This window comes from Wyeomyia smithii, chromosome 2, assembly GCF_029784165.1.
Source record: "Wyeomyia smithii strain HCP4-BCI-WySm-NY-G18 chromosome 2, ASM2978416v1, whole genome shotgun sequence".
Classification (NCBI taxonomy): Eukaryota; Metazoa; Arthropoda; class Insecta; order Diptera; family Culicidae; genus Wyeomyia; species Wyeomyia smithii.
Genome location: NC_073695.1, coordinates 271678797 through 271701693, shown reverse-complemented (window position 1 = coordinate 271701693; position 22897 = coordinate 271678797). Strand labels below are relative to the sequence as shown.

Genomic DNA, 22897 nt, shown 5'->3' with positions numbered 1-22897 from the left:
AGGGCATTACCATTATTGCTCTACATACTCGATAATACTTTGCTTTGTGAAATATACTAAAACCATGCAAAAACCGGTTTCGTAGAAACACCGTTTTGAGCTCAGTTTTTGTCCGATTCAAGATCTGTTTTTTTAGAATGGGTAAGAAATTGCTAATATGTGGACAAGCTCTTAGAATTTTGATATTCGACTTTAAAACAAAATGGCGTCGAAAAAACTTCGATAAATTCTGATTTCTCCGATCCTGAGATCCGATTTTCGGTTTTGTTTGTAAACCGAAGAAAGACTTATGGGTCTAAATGATGTGGGATGCATCCTATCACGCTTCCCAGTTTTAGGTATGAAGATTACTCTTACTACCCTTCATTTCGATGGAATATGATTCAACCTTAAACTGATTTTAAAAATCTCAATAAGAGAAGGAATTATTATTGCTTCACCCATGCCGGAAATACTCCATTTACACTTGCAGATTTGAAAGGCTCAAAGGATCTCATAGCACTTTCCATCTGGAAACAACTGAAGCCCTTTCTAAATAGAGTGTGGGACTACTTCGGCAGGGGTTTTCTCCGTCATATATTTCTCATCAGAATGAAGCAAAAATTAAGACGAAGAAAACCCCACACCCTATTTCTTTATTTTATCATATATTCTATATATTTCTATATTTTATTATATTATATGGTATTTATATTTCATACAGCGCATTTTGTGACACCAGGAATTTAAAGGGTTACTCACGCATTCTCACAACCACCCCAAACGCGATCAGCTGTTCCGCACTGATAGTAAACCATGTGTCGCTATAGCAAACGCCAAGCCGTTGCCCATGGTTACGAGAGCGGCCTCCGTGTAGCTCTCAACCACCGCGAATTTCTCTCACGCTCTCTGCGTAACGCGAATGCTTGTACCATACGCCATGACGTGAACCGCTTTCGCTTATGCTCCGCGGGGACTCCACCAGGCACGTCATGGCATTATTGTTTGATATGTAAGCGAAAACGGCATCGTCAGAAGTAGTTAGCTAGGTACATGTTACGGGAGGATACGCAGATGATAGTTGTCGACTCTACGAGACGATCAGCACTGTATAGAAGAAGTTTCGGAATTAATATATACGAAATCGATTCTAGTCGCAGGCTGCCATTCGTTACGCGACCGTCTCTCAGATAAGTTGTGCCTGTCTGCGGTGCTATCGCTTCGATTTTTTTCGTTATTTTGTTCGATGAAAAGTGAAAATCATCGTTCGTATTAAGCGGATTCAATGGACTGCCAGGTGTGACGCGTTTTGAAGCACCTTCTAGATTGAAGTGAAGTGTAGAATGATCAGTGAATAGATCAAACAGATAAAAATGAAACCTGAAGAGAGGTAAAGTGCATATACTAAATATTTGCGATCAAGCAGAAATGAAATTCGAACCAAGGACGAAATGCTCAAATCAATGCGCGTTCATTAATCAAATTAACACAAGGTCAATGAACTAACGAAGTGAATTATTGGAGAGCATTTTATCGTTGTGCAAAAGAGACTGAGTAAAAGCACGCCTACAATTTTAACATCTGTTACATTGCACATAAAGCATTTTTCAGTTTTTTACGTTAATTTTTAAGTTTTGTTATAACGGAACAAGAATTCCATCATACGGCACAATATTCGCTACTTTCGCTGAGTGAGCCGCAGTGCTACCGAGAAAACTGTGGACGAGGATAACGAAATTATGATAAACGGTAGCAATGACACAATTCGGAACCGGCAAATGTTTGAGTGCTAAATTGGAACTAATGAAATTGGGCAACTGATGGGTGCACCTTGAGCGGGAATTACGTTGTGATAGGAAAGGACACAGTGAAAACGTTGGGTGAAATGCTGTGGTTTCGAGTAGAAAAAATTGTGTTGTAATTATGTAGAATAATTTAAAGGTTTTTGTGACTAAAGAGTGTATGAAAGTTCGTTTTTGTTAAAATATTATACTTTCCTAATTTTTTAGATCGCTATTATGTGAACCAACCTAATTATTATTCTATCATTATTCACAATAAATCTTCTCAACGACAGAAATTTATTACCACACCTTAGTGTCAACACTTACTCAGCTGATGAACAGTCGGAAGTGTTAAGCGTATCTAGAGCCAGAAGTTCCAGCGATAGCTATGAAAACCATTTACCTGTTGCTGGATCCACAACGGGTAGAAGCGTATCCATGTTACACGAAAATCTTGCACAGGTGACAGGTGCCTCATCACAGGAAACAGCCGTGCTAATGACCAAATACCTCAACGACCATCTGCCGGCGGAAGAACTGGCAAGGAGGGCCTCAGTGCAGAGTAATGAGGATACGAGCCCGGAAGCTGCGGATTACAGCGAAGTTCATTCCAATGTGATTGGAGTTTTTCATCAGGTAAATCTTTTTCCAAACTCCTGCATTGCAGTCGTCATCTCGTTAAAAGATCATCAGGTTTTTAAAATAAATGTTCGGGACTTAACAGTAGCTCGAAATTTGTTAACAAATATGATTTTAATAAAACTACTTTCTGAACAGAGGAGTTCCGTTCAGTTGTTTAGAGGTCTTGAAATGAAGAAAAAAAAAGGTCAGATAAAATCAGTGAATAATCGAGAATTGGATAGTCGAAATTGAACGATTTGAAAATGGAAAAAATTGAAAACATACTGCGTAAAATTTAAATTTTCTATTAAATTCGCGTAATTCCGCGTAATAGAAACACGCAAAAAGCAACTGTGTCGATTTCTGGAACTGATGAAATACCCTATTTTTGAAAAATTCGGCTCAATCAGAAAATCTAAAAAAAATTAATATTTTTATCATGAAATACGAAGAACAAAAATCTAGCAGCATTTTTACTGGATAATGCTTTAAATTGAAGAATTTTTGTTAATATTTATAATACGATTTAGAATCAAATAATGAAAAACGAGAAAATTCACAGAAGTGGACAAAATCAAAGAAAATCTTCTCCGATTGGAAAAAAAAACATTATATTGGAAGTTGTTATTCAAAATAGAATCTAAAAAGTAGAATCGCCACATGAGTTTTTGATGCTTTTTTTGCGTTTTTAAACTCAGTTCAGTATAATCCGCAAAATCGTAAATCCTCGCCTAATTCTATACAAAAGAAATAAAAGACGTCTATAATCCAAACACCAGGCGTTTCTTCAATAGAAATTGATCACTTTGAAAGATAAATTAATGCGGCATACAGAACATGGAAAAATTTCATTGACTAAGCTGTATAACTAGAACTTGAACGATTTCTTCCAAGCGAAATGACATGATAATTTTACGAAGTGTTATTAAAAACCATTATAGCTTGTTTTGTGAGTTAAAGTTTTACAAGCGCGTTTCGCTCTAACGGGTCATACCGTTTCCGATCATATTAGCTGAAATGACTGTTACGATCGAACTATCGCAGTTAATTACTAAACGAGAATTTAACAAGTTTTCCACGGGAGGCTGCAAGTCACCGTTTAATAATAAGAACAGGAGAATTGACGCAAGTTAAGTGCAATTAAAACAAACACGTGACAAGTCAGGATCATCATCATCATTAATTCAGTCGAGCAGCACTTGTGCAAAGTCGCACAAATGATTTCAATCGGACGATACAACAAGCATCACTGCACACAATAGTAGCGCATTCACTAAAGATTAACCCATCCTAACCGCATCCAATAAAAATCAACATCTTAATTGTTGCGTAATCAAGCGAACTGATCAACCAATTGCCTTCGTCTCGATTCCAGATTCTGGTGACATGCGCCGTGCTGCTGCTGGCGGCGGCATGCGGAATGCCCATCGGATACTCTGCGGTTTTGCTGCCCCAGCTGTACAACGTGAGCGAACCGCTCAGAATCGACATCGAAATGGGTTCGTGGATCGGTGAGTAACGATCGACTTGCGGTGACGCGACTTGTCTTTGGACTGCACACATTCGATATCCGCCGTCGCTGCCAACCTGTTCGGTGGTGTGACAAATGGAATTAGCGACTCTCCTCAAGTACTGTTTGTTCAAACGCAACGTTTAACGACTCGAACAAAATCCGACCCTCCGCTGATGAGACTAATGAATAAATGAATAGAAAATAAAAACATTATTAATATCAATGTTGCGACTGCTTTGGAAAGTGGGTCAAATACAACTACTTGATAGAACAGCATTCGTTCTTGTACGAATCTACATATACAAATTTGTAGAAGCTGTTAACAATGGCGTAGAAGCGACGCCGTGCGTACAGTCAACGGCTTGTGTTTACAGCTCTAGAGCGACAATTTCAAAGGGCACGGACATTACAGTTGAACATCTGTGTTATCCGCGAGAGCTGCTCTCAGATAATCGGATAATTGTAAATATTTGTTTTGAAATTTAAATTACATGACAGCGGTCAAGGAAAAACGTGGGAAATGTTTGCGCCATGACAGATGGGTAACGACCACCGGACGGCAGTCTCCAACGTTCTCAAAATTGTCAAAAATTAAATGATTGTTCTACATCGTTAGCTTGTAGCAGAAGCTTGCGGCAGTACATATTTCTTTATTTAGACAACTAAAAAAATCTTCAGTCCCATTCAGCTAGTAGGTTGCGAAACCGATGGCAAGGGGCGTACACAGATTTCCCTTTTATTTTCAATGTCACTCCCCAGATAGGTCCAGGGTCAATAATGATATAGTGCAGACACGACGTCTCGCTCATTATCGGTTTCCGCAGTTCCTTTGTAGTTGTACACGGCTTATTATATGAAGGTTCAGTGCTGTTTTCAAAACATGTCTGTAATGTTGGCAGTTTAGATGCGAAACCTAAAAATAGCAGACGTCTATGAATACTAACGTTTATATTTTTTTATCGTTGTCTTTCAAGCTAGTGTCCACAGTCTCGCCACACCGGTCGGGTCCTTCGCTTCCGGTCCGATTATGGACCGCTGGGGGCGTAAGCCGGCTTTGCTGTTTGCCATCGTACCACTCTTCAGCGGGTGGATATTTCTCGCGACGGCGTCATCGCATTTCCTCATCCTAGTCGGACGAATCATCGCTGGAATTTCCGTTGGACTGATTGCCGCCCCCGCACAGGTATTTATATCCGACTTCTCTTTGCAGACCGGAAAAAGATTCCGTCAAATTTCCATAAATTGAGAATTCAAATGTGTAAATTCGCGACGGCTGCGCAGTGCCAACGAACGACCTTGCTGCACAGTTATACTCCACTATGGAAATGGGAGATAATTCAGTGGCGGTAAAATCTGCACGAGATCGCCTACATTCAAAATAGGGATGCTCAGGTAAAAAACTGATCAGGAAATTTTAAGATCAGAGTTAATCGTTTTTGTCTGTCGATTTGTTGTAAAACTCTCAATAATTTCTGAAATAATTTTGTAAACTTCAGCAAGCCGAACAAACCCGGAACTAGAACTCACAAATCTTAATTTATTTGCGAGCCACTTTCAACGAGACGGTGATGACCGTTCAAGTGTATTACTATAGCGTGAATGGCTGATATACTTCTACTCTCGTATAATCCAACGGCGTAAGCTCTCAGATGATGATGCGTATGAAATAACCTCATTGACTTGGCTATGTCGCGAGATGCAAAAATGGGTTTTGATGTATTGCAAGCAAGCTGCTCGCGGTTCATAATTTGCATACATACTATTCACGCTTCATGCCCGAGCGGAAGAAAACACCCGTAGAAAGAGCGTGGCCGTGAACCTTACTCTTGGCCGTGCACAACCGCCACCGGCGAGAGATTGAACATGGCGTCGATGAGTACAAAACAAATTTATGTTGATATTATTACGGGTAAATCTTAGTTGAAATTGTGAATCATTGTAAAAAGCTTTCTGCTATGTAGGCTAGAATATGAAAATTATTTTGAAGAATCATGCTGAAATTGCATTGTGGAATATACCGAAAACAATTTTAGGATAAATTGAGCACATCAAGCTTCATAAAAATGTACATAAACTTTAATCAATACTTTGGAACCCTAGAAAAAGACCAAGTTGAGCTGTCACTTTAACATTTTTTCTTCAAGAGTAGCCGAAATTTCATAGCCGTAACACGGCTGATCGATCGAAATGGTCGAAGGTTTAAAACCTTTGGACAGTGTGTTGCCATAAACTCAAACTCAATGGGACTGCATTAGTATTTCTCGCTAAAAGGGGTGCTACACTCGCACAAGGAAAAAGTTCAAAATTGATCTAGCAATTTTAACGCAGCAATTGAAAATTTTTACTAAAAATTCCATTGTGCCCTCAGGGAGATGTTTGATTAATATGTTAAAGATTCCATCGTCACCAGGTGCTTTCATATTTTTGAAATTTTGATAAATTGATTCAATTTCATTCAAGTTTGTTTCAATTATTTCTGCAGGGCAAAATATCTGGAAAGAAATTAAATCAAATTGATATGTGACTTCATTTTCAATTGAATTCACAAAATTCAATCAATTCAAAATTTGAATTTTGAACACTCTCAAACTGCTGAGCAAGTCTTTCAGCCGTTTGTTCGTTGGATACAAGAAAACGTTCACCATCTTTTTAAACTGGAATAGGCTTTGAAGGTTTCTTAAGAATCTTCGACAGCTTCCAAAAGGGTTTTGAATATGGTTTCAATTTTTCAACTTTAGTCTCAGAATTTTGATTCCTTAGAAGAGTAAATCTATGTTCAATCTCTTTCTGTAAATCTTTATAAATAATTTTAAAAACAGGGTCACGAGAACGTTGATATTGACGTCTGCGGACATTTTTCAAACGAATTAGAAGTTGAAGATTTTCGTCAATTATTGGTGAATCAAATGTCACTTGAGCCCTTGGAACAGAAAAATTCCTTGCATCAACAATTGCACATTTTAATGCTTCCAAAGCGGAATCAATATTCACTTCGTTTTGCAGATCAAGCTCATTATTGAAATTTCTCTCAATAGGAGTTTTGTATCGTTCCCAATTAGCCTTGTTATAATTAAAAACAGAGCTTATAAAGTTTAAAACTGATTCATGTGATATAGAAAAAGTTACTGGAAGATGGTCAGAATCAAAGTCAGCATGTGTGATCAAATCACTATATACATGACTTTGATCTGTAAGCACCAAATCAATAGTTGAAGGGTTTCTTACAGAAGAGAAACATGTAGGACTATTCGGAGACAAAATAGAATAGTATCCTAAGGAACAATCATTGAATAAAATTTTGCCATTGGAATTACTTTGAGAATTATTCCATGTTCGATGTTTAGCGTTAAAATCGCCGATTACAAAAAATTTTGAACGATTTCTGGTGAGTTTTTGTAAATCACCTTCAAAATAATTTTTGTGCTCGCGTGGGCATTTGAATGGTAAATATGCTGCGGCAATAAATAGAATCCCAAGTACATTTTGAACTTCAATTCCCAAAGTTTCAATGGCTTTCGTCTCAAGATGGGGAAGGGCACGATGTTTGATTCGGCGATGAATAACAATTGCAACTCCACCGCCGGAACCCTGAATCCTATCATATCTATGAACCACGTAATTGGGATCATATTTTAATTTTATGTTAGGTTTCAAAAATGTTTCAGTAATAATTGCAATGTGCACATTATTTACTGTTAAAAAATTAAAAAGCTCATCCTCATTGGCCTTCAATGAGCGAGCATTCTAATTCAAAATTGTGATTGTTTTATTTAAAATCATTGCAGAAGAAAGTTTACCTGCCGTAATAGGCCCCAGGCAGTTGACATTAGAAAAATATTTTCGGTAGCAATATTAGCTGGGGTAATAGGTGTATTTTTATTTTCAACCGTGTTTTGCTTACCTCCCATATTGACGGTCATTTTCGAACTACCAACATTAGGCGGTAGAATGTTCAAACTACCTGTAACCTGTGCATATGTTAAAAGGGTATGCAAAGGAGTGGAAAAATTGGCTGGTACAGCGGGGTCAATTCTTATGTTTTAAAGTTTGTTTTGATTGGAAAATTGAATTTAATTTACCTTGCCTTGCCTTGCCTTAACAATGGCTAAACGGACTGGGCATTCGAGCGTCTTCACTCGCTTTAACTATGTGCTTACCGTTAAAGAATTACAATACGAAAGCTTATTTGCACGAATAACACTGAGTCATAGAGTTGACATTTTATATTTAACAATCATTTTCGAAACTACCTTATAAATTATCTTATCTCACTAAAGAACCTTAGCTTCGCCGTCGTTTTGCTGCTTGTGACTCGCTAGCAGGGCCCCGGTGCGATGATCCTAATTACGATGTCAGTGCGGTTTTCAGAATGCGCTATGATCGAGAGCGCCTAGTTGAGTGTATCCTATTGACACTGATGGATTCTGGAGGTGACGCATTTTTTCTTCTCTCCTTTTCCAAGATTATTTTCTCGGCACCGCGTTTATTTTACGCTGCGAATAAAATTGGCCGGGTAGATTTGTTTGTACACAACAAACCGCTTTTTTTTTACTCTCGCTTATTTACCGTCGGTCTAGTTCCGCCACTGTTGTGGCCAATCACCGACGCCCAGGGAGACGACTCCACACCCAGGACCCTAACTCACGACCCGTTTATTAACGGACCGGCGCCAACGGCTTTTCTTCCTCATGCGATGGAAGGCGTGATCCCAGAGATTTTTCGCCTCAGAAAATCTCCCGGTGTCGGCTAGGATTGAATCTAGACCAGTTGGGTTGGTTGTGAGTGGATCACGCCACCTCACAACCATCAACACCTATGTCGGCGGTGGGATTCGAACCCAGGCGTCGAGCGTGGTTGGCGGAGACGTTACCAACCACACTAGGCCCCCGCTCCACAAAACGCTTTCAAAAGTTGGCAAATCCGACCGCTGGAGCCCCGCTGGTGTCGAATATCTGATATTTTGAAATGGTTAAAATCTCTAAAAATATTGGAGGAGGGGTCAAAGTTGGCAAGATTTCTACAACAGTCTTGTGCGAAAGCCTGGCAATGAAAACCACCGCTGAAAACGTTCGATATCCTAAATATGTTATTACCTTGTATGTTTTCCCTTTTGCAGGTATTACTGGCGGAGATCGCCGAGCCGCGCCTTCGTGGTTTACTCATCGGGGCCCCGTTCGTATCCTACTCGATGGGAATCTTGCTGGTGTACGCAATGGGGAGCCACTTCCACTGGCGGAAAGTGGCCTGGGGAGGAACCATCCTTCCTGTTATGTCCTTCTTTGCCATAACTTTAGTTCCCGAGACACCCGTCTATCTAGCGCGAAACAATCGGTTGGAACAGGCTGCCAAAGCGCTATCGTGGCTACGAGGTTGTCCCATCCAAGCGAAGCGCGAGTTACTCCAACTGATACAAAGATGTTATCACGAGACGCAGGATGGTAACAGTAAAGGGTTGTGGAAGTCTCTTTCCGAAATTTCATTGATTAAACCTCTCATCATCATCAATGGATTCCATATCTTGCAAATTCTTTCTGGAACCTACCTGGTGGTGTTTTATGCTGTGGATATTATTTCCGACATGGGCGGAAGCGAAATCAACACCATGCAAGCCGCCGTTCTCACAGCTGTTGTGCGACTCGCATTCACCGTAATATACTGCTTCCTACTACTAATGATGCCTCGTCGAATGATGGTCATCGGCAGCGGAATTGGTTCCGGGATAAGCTGTCTAGCCCTGTCTATTCTTATGTACGTACGATTAGACTCCATCAAGACACCTTTCGACACGTATGCTGCTGCAGTCTTCATTCTGATCTACATAGGGGCCAACACGGGCTTCATGACCATGCCGGGAATTATGATCGGTGAGCTATTACCAGCGAAGATTAGAGGACAAATAGCGGGATACCTTTTTACGATCTTCAATCTGCTGCTGTTTGGGGTGGCGAAAGCATTTCCGTATGCAAAGGAAATGTTCAAAACGCAGGGTCTGTTTCTGATATTTGGAGTCGCCTCGTTTGGTGCATCTCTGCTTCTGTATCTAATGCTTCCGGAGACAAAAGGTCGAACACTGCATGACATCGAAGATTATTTTCAGCGGAAAAATTGGCTCTGGGTTGGAAGCAGTCGCATGTCGAAATCTACGAGTAATTGTCCTACTGATGAAGAAGGGCAAGCTTTGAAGGTGGTTAAATAATAAGATATAACCTAAAGTAGATACATTGGATTCAATTAAGTATGACAGAGACAAAAGTTTCTATGCGATATCAAAACGCTAAAAAATAAATATTCGAAACAGTTCTAGACAAAAAAAAGTGTTAAAAATACCCATGAAAAATGCACATTTGGTAAATTAGTGCTGATTTTTGACGAAAATATATCATAAAAAAATCATACGACGTACCTGAGAACTACCAATCGTTACAAATGTGCATTGGTTTCCCTACGATAGATTTTACAATCATTCATTATCCTGATACTCTATTTAATAACGTGTTCAAATGCGAAACTATATTGATGTACGTGTATAAATGTAATGCTGTAGTGAAGAAATGAGACAAATTAACGTGCTCCTGGCGGTAGTTAGGCTTAAATTTGTTCTATAATAGTTTAATGGAACTTTTCAGACTAGAACTTTACTTTAGTATAACATGAAAACTACACAAACGGTGCCACAAAAACAATAGATTTAAACACATATTCTACATCAGCTAATCACCAAATGTTAAACATAATTTCACATAGATTACTCAATTGATCGGTTACTGCTTTTTATAGTACGAAAGCCTAGCAGCAAACTATTGTGATATTATGTGTTAGAAGAGACCTAGCTGCAAAACGTGTAATAGTTCTGTCAAAACATTTTCAAATGTATATTGTAGGTGATGCTAGTTAACATTTGGAAACATAAATAATATCATTTACAACGTGTTTTACTCTCGCTACATGGTAGCACACCAGCACTTGGGCGAAACTCGAATGGATGCCAAGGGCGAACCATCGGTCCAATCAAAGGTTCACAGTTGGGAAGATAATCGAGGAAAATTTGCCGGAAACGATCAACGTTAGTATGGTAGGGATCCATCGTGTGCCAATAGAGATGACCTTCCTGAATCTGGACCTTTTTAAACTTGCGGTAAAATTTGCTCAGCTGTTCTTGAGCCTGCAGCCGTAACATAGAAAAAGTTCAATCTGTTTGCACTGACATAACTTAATATCTTACAGTTTTTTCCAACTTTCGTTTATAATTCCAATTAACGCGACCTTGCATCCCGAGATCTTTGCAAACCGGCCAGCGCATAGCAGTAACACGTGGAATCAGCCAGTTCCAGAAATATTTACTCTGTTGTAACAAAGTTTCTTTTCGCCCCTGTGAAATTCTTACACCGTACCGATGCTGAATCCAAGAATTCAAAAAGGGCAGTTTGTGGGCATCTGGAAAAGTAGCAAGCACATATTTCGGATCTTCGCACAGCTTCAACAGCGCTCTCTGAAATAAAATACGTCCAACTGGGCTAGCCTCAGATAGAAATTCACAGTAATACCTTCAAAAGCTTTTGAAGAAAAATTGGATCTTTAGAGTCAACAAACTCGTAATCCAGCATATCTATTTCGGTTTTCTTTTCACTTGCCTCCTCGCGCCCTTTGAGGAACTTCTCATTCCAAAGTCGAAGCTCACAGCGCCACATTTCCTTCAAACAACGTCCGATAGCCTCTCCCTCATCGAAATCCCCATCTTCCATACCAAGTGCTAAACGAATGGCTTTCTTAACTGGGCAAACTGGTTTACCATTGCTATCATCCTCCAAAATTTTCTTATAGTCAAACTGGTACGGGATAGATCCACGGCAACATTTGAAATATTTTTGCCCGAAACTTTGATTAACTGCTAGCATGCTTCGCAAACAAAAAACACCTCGCTCTGAATCACAAGAGCACCTTGTTCCGTCCCGTAACTTACGTTGTTGTTCGAATGCTTCCCAACATTCCGGACAGTTACCTCGTGGAGTAAGCATCGCCGTTAGGATGGAATCGTCGATAACTTTACGTAGCAACAGCTTAATCATTTGACGGTCTCGAGCCACTTGCTCTTCCTTGCGTTTCCTATCGGCAGCCTTGGCGACATCATTCATAATCTTCTCTCTGTGCAGAAAAAGCAATAATTCATGTTAGAGTAAACAAGCACATTTCTCAAAGCCACTAAACAAGCAACATTATGTTTTTATTTTTCCCTAAGAAGCGGTTACAATTCGTTTTGATATTGTTTTTTTTTTATATATTTACTACGCTCATCACAACTCATCATTTTGAGGCACGTTGAGCGTACACATCGATTTGAAAGCGCATTGCTCTATCCTGTCGTTAAATATCTGCCTGAATGTTGTATAATCACAGAGGCTTTGACCACGGGGACAACCCGGAATCGAAATGGGTCGTTCTTGGTGTGTCAGCATGACATGAGTACCATTAGAGCACCTTGAACAACAAACGTTAAAGATTGCACACAGAATATATTCAAAAATTACTGATACTCACTCGAATTTAGTAAACACAAGGTTGGTAGCGAAAGCGTCAATTTCGCTCACCTTCCATTGTCTTCTTCGGTCGAAATCTTTATGCGTTAAAACAAAGTCATCTTTGTATAATCCGAGGAAAGCCATGGCTTTCAAGAGCGTTCCAGAGTGGGTAAAATAGAAGGTAAAAGGCTCTAGATCCTCATCGAACCGCCGAAACAAATCTTGGAAAGCGGCACATGCTTGCTGATATGTCAATTCATGTCCATAACCGTCGATCCAATAGTATTCCAAATCTTCTCCGAATTCCAGTACCTTTAGGGAAGACTTGTCAAATAGCAGACACCACGGAGAGACGTGCCGCTTGGTCCAGGCTGTCTCGAAGGCACACGTCTGATACATAAGATATATACTGTCCGCGTCAACGTACGTTCCAACTTTTTTGGAAATCTTACCTACAACTTCTTTCATCACCTTACTGTTGTAGAACAAATCTACTTCACGAACCGTTTCGGCATTGTGCTTGATATCAACTTTCCAGCGTTCACATAGTTTATAGAATCTCAGAACTGGATCTTTAGATAGTGGTTTAGGGTAGTTTATATTCTCTACTCTATCGAATAAACCCAAACTAAAATTTTTAGCGCTGTTTTCCGCTCGTTCTGTTTTGGTAAACTTAAAGTAAAAATCTCCTTGCTGATATCTTATTGGCAAAACTTCACCGTAGCGTTGTCTAAATCTTTGCCCAATTTGCAACATTTCGTCCGCTCCTTCTTCTACCAGCAACTTTTCCTGTTCGGGTGTCAGCATGGGTCGCCACAATCTAAACATATCAAGTTCCTTTTGGCACAGCTTTCCATGATGTAGAATGTCATCCCTGATGCCAACCAAATCGTTGTTCATTGCCTCAATAACCTTCTGAGAAGGATTTCGAGTTCCATGTCGGAACAAACCCCAAACTTTGCTTACCCGGCAGCCATCGAAGGCGACTGATGCTGCTCCACGATCTCGATGTATATGTCGATACGGTGTTTTCGTGGCCAACCTTCGATGCACGACTTCCCACGGTTTTTCGGAACATGTTTGACTATGAACTAAAACCAGCGGCATCCAGCATATGAGCAGATACCGCAAAGCAGCACTCGCTGCGGACATTTTCGCATTGCACTATCGCACCACAAGCTGGAATAAGTGGGTACTCTCTCAATGCAAAATCTGTAAACACTTTACTGTGTGCAATAAAAGTGTCGGACAGATGTGATATTCTACAGCACTTTTTCACCAGATAATAGTTTCACCTTGACAATTTCAAAACAACTGCCCCTGATGGTTGCTAGGGCGAGAGTCTAGCCAAAGCTTCACGAGATCAACCAAAATAAACGAATGTGACAACACGACGCACGTTTTCATTCATGGATTTCTGACGTTAGTGTGAGTGAGATTAGCTTTATTTTTTACATGAACCGTCGACTCAGTCGTGTCAGGGGCTATTCAGTTACTAGATGCAAATGTTATATATTACAGTAACATTATAGTGTAATACTTAATATCATTGAAATTCAGATCATGGCTTCATATTTGGACTATTTATAAACTATATTACTAACTCAGCACGAACAGCGTACGGGTAACGTGCTAACTTGCCACTTTATTGCATCTTTTAACTGTTTTTCGCGTCATGATTGTAACGAAATAAAACAGAATACAACAATAGAATGATATTGTGATTGTGACAATTCTACCTGTGGCCTTGGCGGAGTAGAAAATCAATGTTGCTTAAGTAACGCGATTTAAATTTAAAAATAATTTACACTAATAACTTACCTTACTTCCGTCCGCTTTGCCAACAACCCCATAAGCTTTCTCCTGCGCTTGTCCATATCCTGATGCTTCCTGCACAATTCCTGCTGCTCGTTTTGCTGTCCAACCATCAGAGCGATCTGATTGTTGAGCAACTCCTTCACTATCAGCTCCGCACTTCCACAGGCACTGGATAACGGAATGGTGCGTTTAACACGTTCTTTTGGTTCACCAAACGAAGTCTGATGACCCTGCGTTTGTCGGGCAAACCATCGGGACGCTTCATTGGGAATAATAAAGTCCGGGTCCTGATACATAGCATAACGGGAAATGCAAAACGGCACCGGCGCTTCGAATGTGCAAGCAGGATAACATTTCACCGAAGGTCGTGGTACATTTTGTGGCTCCAAATAAGGAGAACAGTAGCGAGCGTGGGTTGGCCAACGAGGAGATTTTCTCTTAGTCAATACACACCGAGGGTACGATGGGCAAGCGGGTGGCAAAATCCCTTCTAACCCTCCAAGAGTGGTCATCATGTCCAGATGGCACATAGCTGACATAATTAAACGTTCATTATTGGTGTAAATCAATGCTTTTCCGGAGTAGAACAGTTCCAGGAGAAACCAAAGAAAGGACAAGTCGTTGCCACGGCACATGATAAGAGCTTCCCGAAACGTTGCTGTCGGACACATTGGATACACGCCTAGACGTTTGATTAACCTGCGGCAACGAAAAACAGTATCTTCATCTATGTCGTCCCTAATAGCAGACAGAAGCAGGTTCATAGCATCGACCTGTTCGTCGGACAGTTCTTGAAACCACAGAGGAAAAGAACGGCGGTGAAGAACTGCATTCATTTTACGTTCTGAAATTAGATAAATTATATTTTCAATCTTTTTGCAGCGGTTGCATGGCTAGACTCACCATTTTCTGATAAAACCAATTGGAAACCTTCCATAAAGTTTTGGTATGCCCTAACAGCAGCTTTGTAGTTGTTATCAAATACTCTACTATGACTTCTACCACATTCCCGTGTTGAAAACCATTTCGAACCTTTGAAGCACTAAGCAAAGAAAAATGAGTTCTGCTCACTGTGAAAGGTTTTAACGGTTTTAAACTTACATCTGGGTCCTCACAGTTTTCCGACATCTTCAACACCAGTTGTTTTGAAATTTAAAATTGGAAAAATAAAATTTACCACAAACTGAAGTAATTCGAATGCACTGTAAATTTCAAATTCAAATGTTTCAAGTACATTTTAGTATCACCATGCCTACTAAATAAAAAAAACGATTTTTATAAAGCTTTTGAACAAAAATCAGCGAATGAGCCAAACAAAAGCTTGTGCGAGGCAGCGTTGCCAACTTCTATTAAATTGAATCGTTTTTTTTCTGCGCAGGGTTGTCAATGATATTTTGCAACGAATTGAAATACTGTTGCACGGGGAAAAAAATCACATTTTCACATAAAGTTTTGATTTTAATTAAAACAGAGTACAGAGACTTCTCTCTCCTCACAAATAACATTTTTTTCGATATTATATTGGATAACTCCGGTCGACAAAAGCGAAGAGAAGTTCCCTGAAGCTTAAACAAGTTGCCTCAAAAGATTTTTTTCCACCATTACTGTAAACTTTAGTGCCTTTGGTTTGACTGTAAATGCGTCGGGAAAACTCATTTAAGTCTTAGAAAAAGTTGGCTTGGCCAGGGGCACCAAGTTGCACAAGAATGGTTAAAAAGTTATTTTCATTTGGTCTCTAGGGCGAAACCTGTATTTATCAGTGTGATATACGTAAAAGAATGCAAACACGTGTCGTGAGCAAGAAACATTAGGTACGTATCTGGTCCAAAAAGGCAGTCGTCGTATGTTCGAATCCAGCATGAAAAAAACCGTTGGTATGAGGAGGATCATAGCAATATCCTCGTAGTTCCGAAGTTATTTGCGATTAGGGCGCAACTGGCAAAAGATAAACATTGGGGAATATCAGTTTGAAAATTGGCAAGTACATTTTCAAATAGTAATTTCAAAGGAAGTGACTGTCAGCCTCAACCCAAGACCGCACGTGCTTAGTTCGTAAATAATTATCTGGCATCTCTTTCTTGCTTGCGTCGTAAATCGCAATGCCGTTTTTCATTGCTCGGCAGATTTGCCCGGACGCAGTGTAATAAAGAAATTCGCTATGACATTAACAGTTTCTATAACCCTTTTGAAATGAGCGTTAAAGTATTCAGACAACGAAATTCGCCCACCTTTATTTCGCCTTGTTTTTATTTTTCCTTCAGTTGCGTCTCTTTTAATGTGCCTGTATTTTAAAAACTGACGCCTGTTTACGAAATATTTTGCAAATAAGCCCGTTGATTCAAAACAACGAAAAGGGCCTAGATCCAAAGTATCTTTTGTTTTGGGTAAACTGTTCTGTCACCCTTCACTAAAAACTTGATTCTAATAATTTTATCGATTATTACAAAAGAAAGGATTCTTGTCATGAATTTTGTCAGTCTTTTCGAAAGCAATGGTGCAATGAAATGATTTGTTTACATTTTGTTAGTTGCGCCTTAATCACGAATCACTCCGGAGTTGTCCTGTACACCAACAGTTCACCACAAAACCGGTGTAGTACAAACAGAAAGATAAGCGGTACGTAGCACCAAGATAAATAAAATTACAAAGTACAATTTCTCTTAAAACAAGTAAACTCGAGAAAGCGTCTCTTTCTGCGTGTATACAACAAATCTCAAACAGAAGCTAATGACATTATCAAACAAAACAGAATAGATTGTTATTGATAGTTTTGCCAAAATCAAGATTTACGACGCATATATTGAGATTTTCGAACAGTTTTATTTATATAAATTTTAACCAGGCAATTGATAAATGTGCAGATTTTTTTTTTCTAAAAGCCAAGTACTGACGGTATCACCACCCGAAAATAAATAACATCAAAAAACCTTAAAATTTGCTGTAATTGTACATAGTTTTACCAGTGAAATTGTTTTTCATTGCAAATACATCATTTTTACATTAGATATTATTGTCCAGAACAATAAAACACATTGTTTTTGCCATTTTTACCATGAAAAAGGGGGGTTGTTATGTATCTTAACAGCATTTTTCCAGGCACTTTTCACATACATTTAGAAGTCACTGACAATGTTTTTCATAGTAAAATTATTGTCGGTGGTAGATTCAACAACAAAAAACATGTTAAAACATGGTAATAACAGAAAACGTTCGCAAGCTTATACAGTAAAAATACCGTTTTTTATGGTTACAATAAAAAATATTGTACATTAACTGTTCTCACCACAAAATACACCGTAGATTTTTTTGGCGGGCAATTATTACTAACTTTTGCTAACATTTTCACATTCGTTGCAATTTTACTGGATCACAATGTAAATACATAAACCTTAAGCATTGACATCCCTAACTCGCCTTCAACTTTTTTTCAGTGGGCCTTCTCAGCTGTCAAAAACTTCAAATTCTGAAGCGGCGCAAGCTGTCGCTGTCAAACGAGAAACAAAGCATTGAAATTTTGTGCGCGTCTTGCGGTTCCATCAGCTGAGGATTTTCAATTTATCCGGCTTTTTGGGTATTATTTTGTGATTTTCAATTGGCAGACTATTGCTAACGTCTCGAAATTAACAATAGAAACCAAACTGGTTCGCTGCGACCATGGACTTTTTGGAATACTCGTCGATTAGCTCGGAAGTGCGTGGCGCAATGGTAAGTAAATTGTGAACCAAAAATACACTCAGAATTGTTGCATCTGGCAATATGTACATGGTAATACTTGAATTCGCAGTGCCCCGGCAAGTTGAAGATGACCGATACTGCAATTGTTTTCAAAAACGAGAAAACCGGCAAAGTTGAACAAATAAATGCGGCCGATATTGACTTACTCAACTATCAGCGGTGTATTGGAAGCTTTGGATTGCGAGTTTTTATGAAAAATGGAACCCTGCACCGGTAATCTTGCTATGGAAGAAAACATAGTCTATAATCTAACGATCTATCTGTTCAATTTCTAGATTCTTGGGATTCACGGGAGATGAGAAAAAAATTGCTGACTTTGTAAAAAAGAATTATAAAATGGATATGTTGGAAAAGGAACTATCGACTCGCGGCTGGAACTGGGGAACGGTACATTTTAAAGGAGCTGTTTTATCATTTGATGTTGAGAATAAGACCAGCTTCGAGATACCATTGAATCACGTTTCACAGTGTAACGCTGGTAAGAACGAGGTTACGGTTGAATTCCATCGCAACGATGACGCGCCAGTCAGTTTGATGGAAATGCGATTCCACATTCCAACATTGGAGTCCGCCGAAACAGATCCGGTAGAAGCATTCCAAGAACAGGTTATGAAACAGGCATCTGTTATTTCCGCATCTGGTGATGCGATAGCTATCTTCCGAGAGATCCACTGTCTCACACCGCGTGGACGCTATGACATCAAAGTTTTCCAAAGCTTTTTCCAGCTGCACGGTAAAACGTACGATTTTAAAATTCCCACGTCGTCGGTGCTTCGACTGTTTTTACTGCCGCACAAGGACAACCGACAGATGTTCTTCGTCATTTCACTGGATCCGCCTATTAAGCAGGGTCAAACGCGATATCATTTCCTGGTAACATTGTTCCAGATGGACGAGGAAACTAACATTGAGTTGCCCTTCACTGAGGAAGAGCTGAAAGAGAAATACGAAGACAGATTGACTAAAGAGCTTTCCGGGCCGGTCTACGAAGTGCTGGGTAAAATTATGAAGGTTATTATCAACCGGAAGCTTACCGGACCGGGAACTTTTATCGGGTGAGTTTTAGTAAAAGTGATACTATTTGGGTTGTTGGATGTAATTTTTAATTCTTTCTATCAGAAATACGGGAACACCGGCGATTGGCTGTTCGTACAAAGCTGCTGCAGGGTACATCTATCCGCTTGAACGTGGCTTCATCTACGTACACAAACCTCCAGTTCACATTCGCTTCGAGGAAATTGCTTCGGTGAATTTCGCTCGCAGTGGTGGTTCGACACGAAGTTTCGATTTTGAAATCGAACTAAAAACCGGAACCATCTACACTTTCAGCAGTATAGAAAAAGAAGAATACGGAAAATTGTTTGACTTTATCTCGTCAAAGAAATTACATGTGAAGAACACTGGAAAGGACGGAAAGAACAATTACAAGGAGGACTTTGCTGATTCGGATAATGAGGGCGAACCGGATGCCTATCTGGCACGGGTTAAGGCGGAAGCGAAGGAACGCGATGATGATGGCGACGATGATGATTCGGAGGAATCTACCGATGAAGACTTTAACCCGAATCAGGCAGAATCTGACGTGGCGGATGAATTCGATTCGAATGTGGAATCGACGTCCGAAGATGACTCGGAAGACGGTGGTGGTGGTTCGGGTGACTCCGGCAAGGCAAAGAAAGAGAAAAAGAAAGACAAAAAGGAGAAGAAAGAACGCAAGGAACGAAAGGAGAAGCGAACAAAGAAATCAAAAACCGGTGGACCGAAACGACCGGCTACCGCATTCATGATGTGGCTTAACGCTACTAGGGACAAGATCCGTAAGGATAATCCGGGCATTTCCATCACGGAAATAGCCAAGAAAGGTGGAGAAATGTGGAAAGAGTTGAAGGATAAGACGGAATGGGAGCAGAAGGCAGCCAAGGCAAAGGAGGAGTATTCGGAAGCTTTGAAAGCTTACAAGGCAGCCGGAGGTGGAGCCAGCGGCGAAGAAGGTGAAAAGGGGGCCAGTGCGAAACGCAAAAAGGATGGAGTCTCGCCAAAGAAAGCCGCTTCGGCTGCCTCTATGACGGGTAGTGGCTTCAAGAGCAAGGAGTACATCTCCGGGGATGATTCAAGCAGTGACAACGAGGATGGCGAGAAAAAGAACCCCAAGAAGGCTAAGAAATCCCGTCCAGAGGAGGAAAAATCAGACAAGAAAAAAGACGACAAAAAGAAGGACGATGAAAAAGTAAATTTTCTTTTTTAGGTTGAATTCTCATAAAGTCTAATGTTTGTATAATTTTTAGAAGGCTAAAAAATCTGGTTCAGAATCGGAAGCATCAGCTAATGAGTCAGCAGAAGAAGAGGAAGAGGATGAAGAGGACGGAGACAGCAATTAGATCTGCCGTCGTATACTTGGTGGAACCGAATCTTTATCACATCTTCGCTGCCACCTTCGGTAAGGCATATTCTTTCGACATTTGTTTGGAGGCAGTTCGAACTCATTAACCGAGCTACAAACTAATTAGTATTAGAGAACATGATTGTTTTATTATTACATACCAGTAAGATTACAGCAAACAAAGGCATACTAATTTGTACAAACAGTTGAGTTGGTGTTTGTAAAGACTTCGAAATTCCCGGTTCTGGAGTTCATGGCGTTGAACTTTACAAACTGTTTTTCAAAATGGTACAATTTCCAGAAAATCATTTCCCAGAATAGACTGCTAATAAGCATTTCTATATTTAAACGAATCTTTCTGCAGAAAACTGCAGTGTTGGAGTAATTCTATTATGCTGTATGTCCCATAGTCGTTTTGCTAAATGATCTATGAAATTACATCTCTATGGGCCTATTACAGAAGACGTGGCTAGCGACGAGTTTCTTGCCTGACCAATATTGGTATTACAGATGGCGATCCGGCTGGATTTTGGAAGAGTTCCTCGTCTGCGAAACTGCTGAACTTGTTCGTGACTCAGCTGTCAGCAGCCAAATTTCACTCGCGTTCCTTAATACAACATTTTGCTCGCCTCGTCAGTGATTGGAGGCAGGAAAAGTTGAGTCAAACGGTTTAAAATAAATTGCTTCACCAGGCACAGAAACCGAGCCATGCCAATTCCTACCTTATGTAATGACAGGGAAACGAGCCTGATTACCGATGAGTCGCAGGTGATCAAGCGTGGAAAACAACACTTTAAAGTGGTGTCGAAGTCGAACGGTGAGAAAGGTAGGAGAGTCGTCGAAGAGAACAGAAGAGAAATTGAGGATAATGAACAAGCTGTGGACCCGCAAGCCTTGGATGAGGTGAAAAAGTTTGCAGAGAGGTGAGTATGTAACAACACGGGGAGCTCCGTAGCCGCAAGGTTACAGAGTCCGCCTTGGTAAGCGGGTGGTCGTTGATTCGAATCTTAGTAGAATCCGGCCATTTGGTTGCCAAAGGACTTTAGCATGGGTTTATTCTCAGGCTTCCCACCAAGTACCTTTCCTTCAATCTGAATTCTACAGTACCTCTGTTGTCTCTCCTTCTAACAAAAATAAGTCCCTGTTATAATGAAACTGGTGTGAGTAACGTATGAAAGTTCTCTTCAGAGAATTGTAATTAGGCGATATTGTAAGGAGAGACAGAGGCTCGGTATAGTAGAGTAGTAAGCTTGAAGCGGAAAAGTAAAACTTACACACAAGCACGAATATGAATGATAAGCGTATCACTTACTTCAATAGTGATACTGCCAATAATAGGAAGTGCGGAATACAGAAAACACCTGGGCAATATCACAATAGATCTGATCTCTGGTCGCAGTGATGAGTCCACACAGGAAAAAAAATTGTAACATCAAAATCGCTGAAAACGACGGCTTACCCATCGGGAGCGACTGCCTGTGGAGTTGGAAGGACTCAAATTTATAGCAAAAGACATTCACACTTAGATTTTATTGCCGATAACTCAACAGCTGATAAATTCAATGAAATATGATACAAGTTTTCGGCAAAATTTTCCAGAACATCGGCAAATGAAATATCAATGCTAACTGGTTTACGGTAGATCGATATATTTGCAGAATGTTCGCCGAAATATATTGCTGCCTTCCGCAAAAAAATCGCAGATTTCGATACGCTGTTGGGAAGATCGCCGAGATCAATTAAGTGTGTAGACTCGACAGTAGCTACTATCGAGGTATATTCCGCATATAAAATTTTCTTCCTCTTCTGCAAATAATGAGATGAAAAAAAAGTTTTTTTTTTTTTTGAATTGCCATCCCCATCTCTGCTCCTAGATCCAATAGTGTTTGGTTGCATTATGAATTGGTCCGTAGATTCTTCCCTGTTATTTTTACCAAAATTTTTGCTTAAATGCGTTATTTGCAGAACTCGGGCCTTCGAAAAACATCGGAAGGTGGAAACAGTACTACGACGAACATCTCAGCAGCGATCTTACAGCAGAAAAAGGTTAAACGGCAATCGACAGGTTTCCGGCCCTAAGCCTCCAGAAGATTGGCGAGGAAATCGGCAGGTTGAAAAGCAACAAAACCGCTGGCAATGACCAATTACCAAGCGAGCTTCTAAAACATAGAAGTTTTGAGCACTAGAGACCAGAGCGCTGCCCTGGATGATAGTCAGGATCTGGGAGGATCAGATGTTACCAGAGAAATTAATGAAAGGAATCGTGTGTCCCATCTACAAAAAAAACGACGAGCTGGATTGTAGCAAGGTTCTCTCAACTTCTATGCTGCCGCCTATCACCTTTTGCGAAGCCATTTGTGCGAATTTCGGAGACACTCTCGAGCCATCTCGAATCTCGAAGAGGGTTGCAGCAGGGTCATAGGCGATCATGTTTGCTTTTTAACAACACCATGGAAGGTGTTATTGCCGATTATTCCGATTTGTTTCATCTCTGTCGTTGTATATAAGATATCGTTTTCCGGGGCGACTCGTTGGGCCTTCCCCAACCTGC

At 40.2% G+C, this 22897-nt stretch overlaps 4 protein-coding genes across 7 annotated transcripts; 2 read left to right on the top strand and 2 right to left on the bottom strand.

Moving 5' to 3' along the window:
* The first annotated feature begins 995 nt into the window (after window positions 1-995).
* Window positions 996-10454, top strand: LOC129723595 (facilitated trehalose transporter Tret1). Of its 3 annotated transcripts, none has more exons than XM_055677914.1 (5): window positions 996-1369; window positions 2057-2399; window positions 3760-3895; window positions 4872-5080; window positions 9014-10454. In XM_055677914.1, exons 1-5 carry the CDS (start codon window positions 1353-1355, stop codon window positions 10091-10093), a joined length of 1785 nt encoding a protein of 594 aa, XP_055533889.1. In that variant the 5' UTR covers window positions 996-1352; the 3' UTR covers window positions 10094-10454. The 3 variants fall into 3 exon arrangements, with proteins under 3 accessions (XP_055533889.1, XP_055533891.1, XP_055533890.1); XM_055677916.1 differs by having other exon boundaries at window positions 1989-2399; XM_055677915.1 differs by lacking the exon at window positions 996-1369 and adding an exon at window positions 1378-1920 and having other exon boundaries at window positions 1989-2399.
* LOC129723594 (uncharacterized) lies at window positions 10254-15494 on the bottom strand. The gene is made up of 6 exons (XM_055677913.1): window positions 15333-15494; window positions 15135-15273; window positions 14235-15075; window positions 11442-12039; window positions 11120-11386; window positions 10254-11059 (listed from the first exon to the last, which is right to left on the bottom strand). Exons 1-6 carry the CDS (start codon window positions 15357-15359, stop codon window positions 10814-10816), a joined length of 2118 nt encoding a protein of 705 aa, XP_055533888.1. The 5' UTR covers window positions 15360-15494; the 3' UTR covers window positions 10254-10813.
* Window positions 12158-13829, bottom strand: LOC129723596 (multiple inositol polyphosphate phosphatase 1). The gene is made up of 2 exons (XM_055677917.1): window positions 12433-13829; window positions 12158-12372 (listed from the first exon to the last, which is right to left on the bottom strand). The coding sequence occupies exons 1-2, from the start codon at window positions 13563-13565 to the stop codon at window positions 12189-12191; spliced, it is 1317 nt and encodes a 438-aa protein (XP_055533892.1). The 5' UTR covers window positions 13566-13829; the 3' UTR covers window positions 12158-12188.
* Window positions 15495-17704: 2210 nt separating the features above from the next.
* On the top strand, window positions 17705-20551 carry LOC129724605 (FACT complex subunit Ssrp1). 2 transcript variants are annotated; one of them, XM_055679615.1, is made up of 6 exons: window positions 17705-17802; window positions 17862-17936; window positions 18016-18179; window positions 18242-19021; window positions 19086-20193; window positions 20252-20551. In XM_055679615.1, exons 2-6 carry the CDS (start codon window positions 17886-17888, stop codon window positions 20342-20344), a joined length of 2196 nt encoding a protein of 731 aa, XP_055535590.1. In that variant the 5' UTR covers window positions 17705-17802; window positions 17862-17885; the 3' UTR covers window positions 20345-20551. The 2 variants fall into 2 exon arrangements, with proteins under 2 accessions (XP_055535590.1, XP_055535589.1); XM_055679614.1 differs by having other exon boundaries at window positions 17714-17936.
* The last annotated feature ends 2346 nt before the right edge of the window (window positions 20552-22897 follow it).

What these genes read in the sequence shown, in the direction of transcription:
- LOC129723595 (XM_055677914.1), top strand. An exon ending in TGATTGGAGTTTTTCATCAG is followed by an intron (nt 2,400 to 3,759) that starts GTAAATCTTTTT and finishes TCTCGATTCCAG; the next exon opens with ATTCTGGTGACATGCGCCGT. An exon ending in CGAAATGGGTTCGTGGATCG is followed by an intron (nt 3,896 to 4,871) that starts GTGAGTAACGAT and finishes TTGTCTTTCAAG; the next exon opens with CTAGTGTCCACAGTCTCGCC.
- LOC129723596 (XM_055677917.1), bottom strand. Translation starts at nt 13,565, where the DNA reads ATGTCCGCAGCGAGTGCTGCTTTGCGGTATCTGCTCATATGCTGGATG. An exon ending in CTTGTGTTTACTAAATTCGA is followed by an intron (nt 12,373 to 12,432) that starts GTGAGTATCAGT and finishes TTGTTGTTCAAG; the next exon opens with GTGCTCTAATGGTACTCATG.
- LOC129723594 (XM_055677913.1), bottom strand. Translation starts at nt 15,359, where the DNA reads ATGTCGGAAAACTGTGAGGACCCAGAT. An exon ending in ATTGGTTTTATCAGAAAATG is followed by an intron (nt 15,076 to 15,134) that starts GTGAGTCTAGCC and finishes ATCTAATTTCAG; the next exon opens with AACGTAAAATGAATGCAGTT. An exon ending in AACGAAAGTTGGAAAAAACT is followed by an intron (nt 11,060 to 11,119) that starts GTAAGATATTAA and finishes TTACGGCTGCAG; the next exon opens with GCTCAAGAACAGCTGAGCAA.
- LOC129724605 (XM_055679615.1), top strand. Translation starts at nt 17,886, where the DNA reads ATGGACTTTTTGGAATACTCGTCGATTAGCTCGGAAGTGCGTGGCGCA. An exon ending in AAAAATGGAACCCTGCACCG is followed by an intron (nt 18,180 to 18,241) that starts GTAATCTTGCTA and finishes TTCAATTTCTAG; the next exon opens with ATTCTTGGGATTCACGGGAG. An exon ending in GGACCGGGAACTTTTATCGG is followed by an intron (nt 19,022 to 19,085) that starts GTGAGTTTTAGT and finishes TCTTTCTATCAG; the next exon opens with AAATACGGGAACACCGGCGA.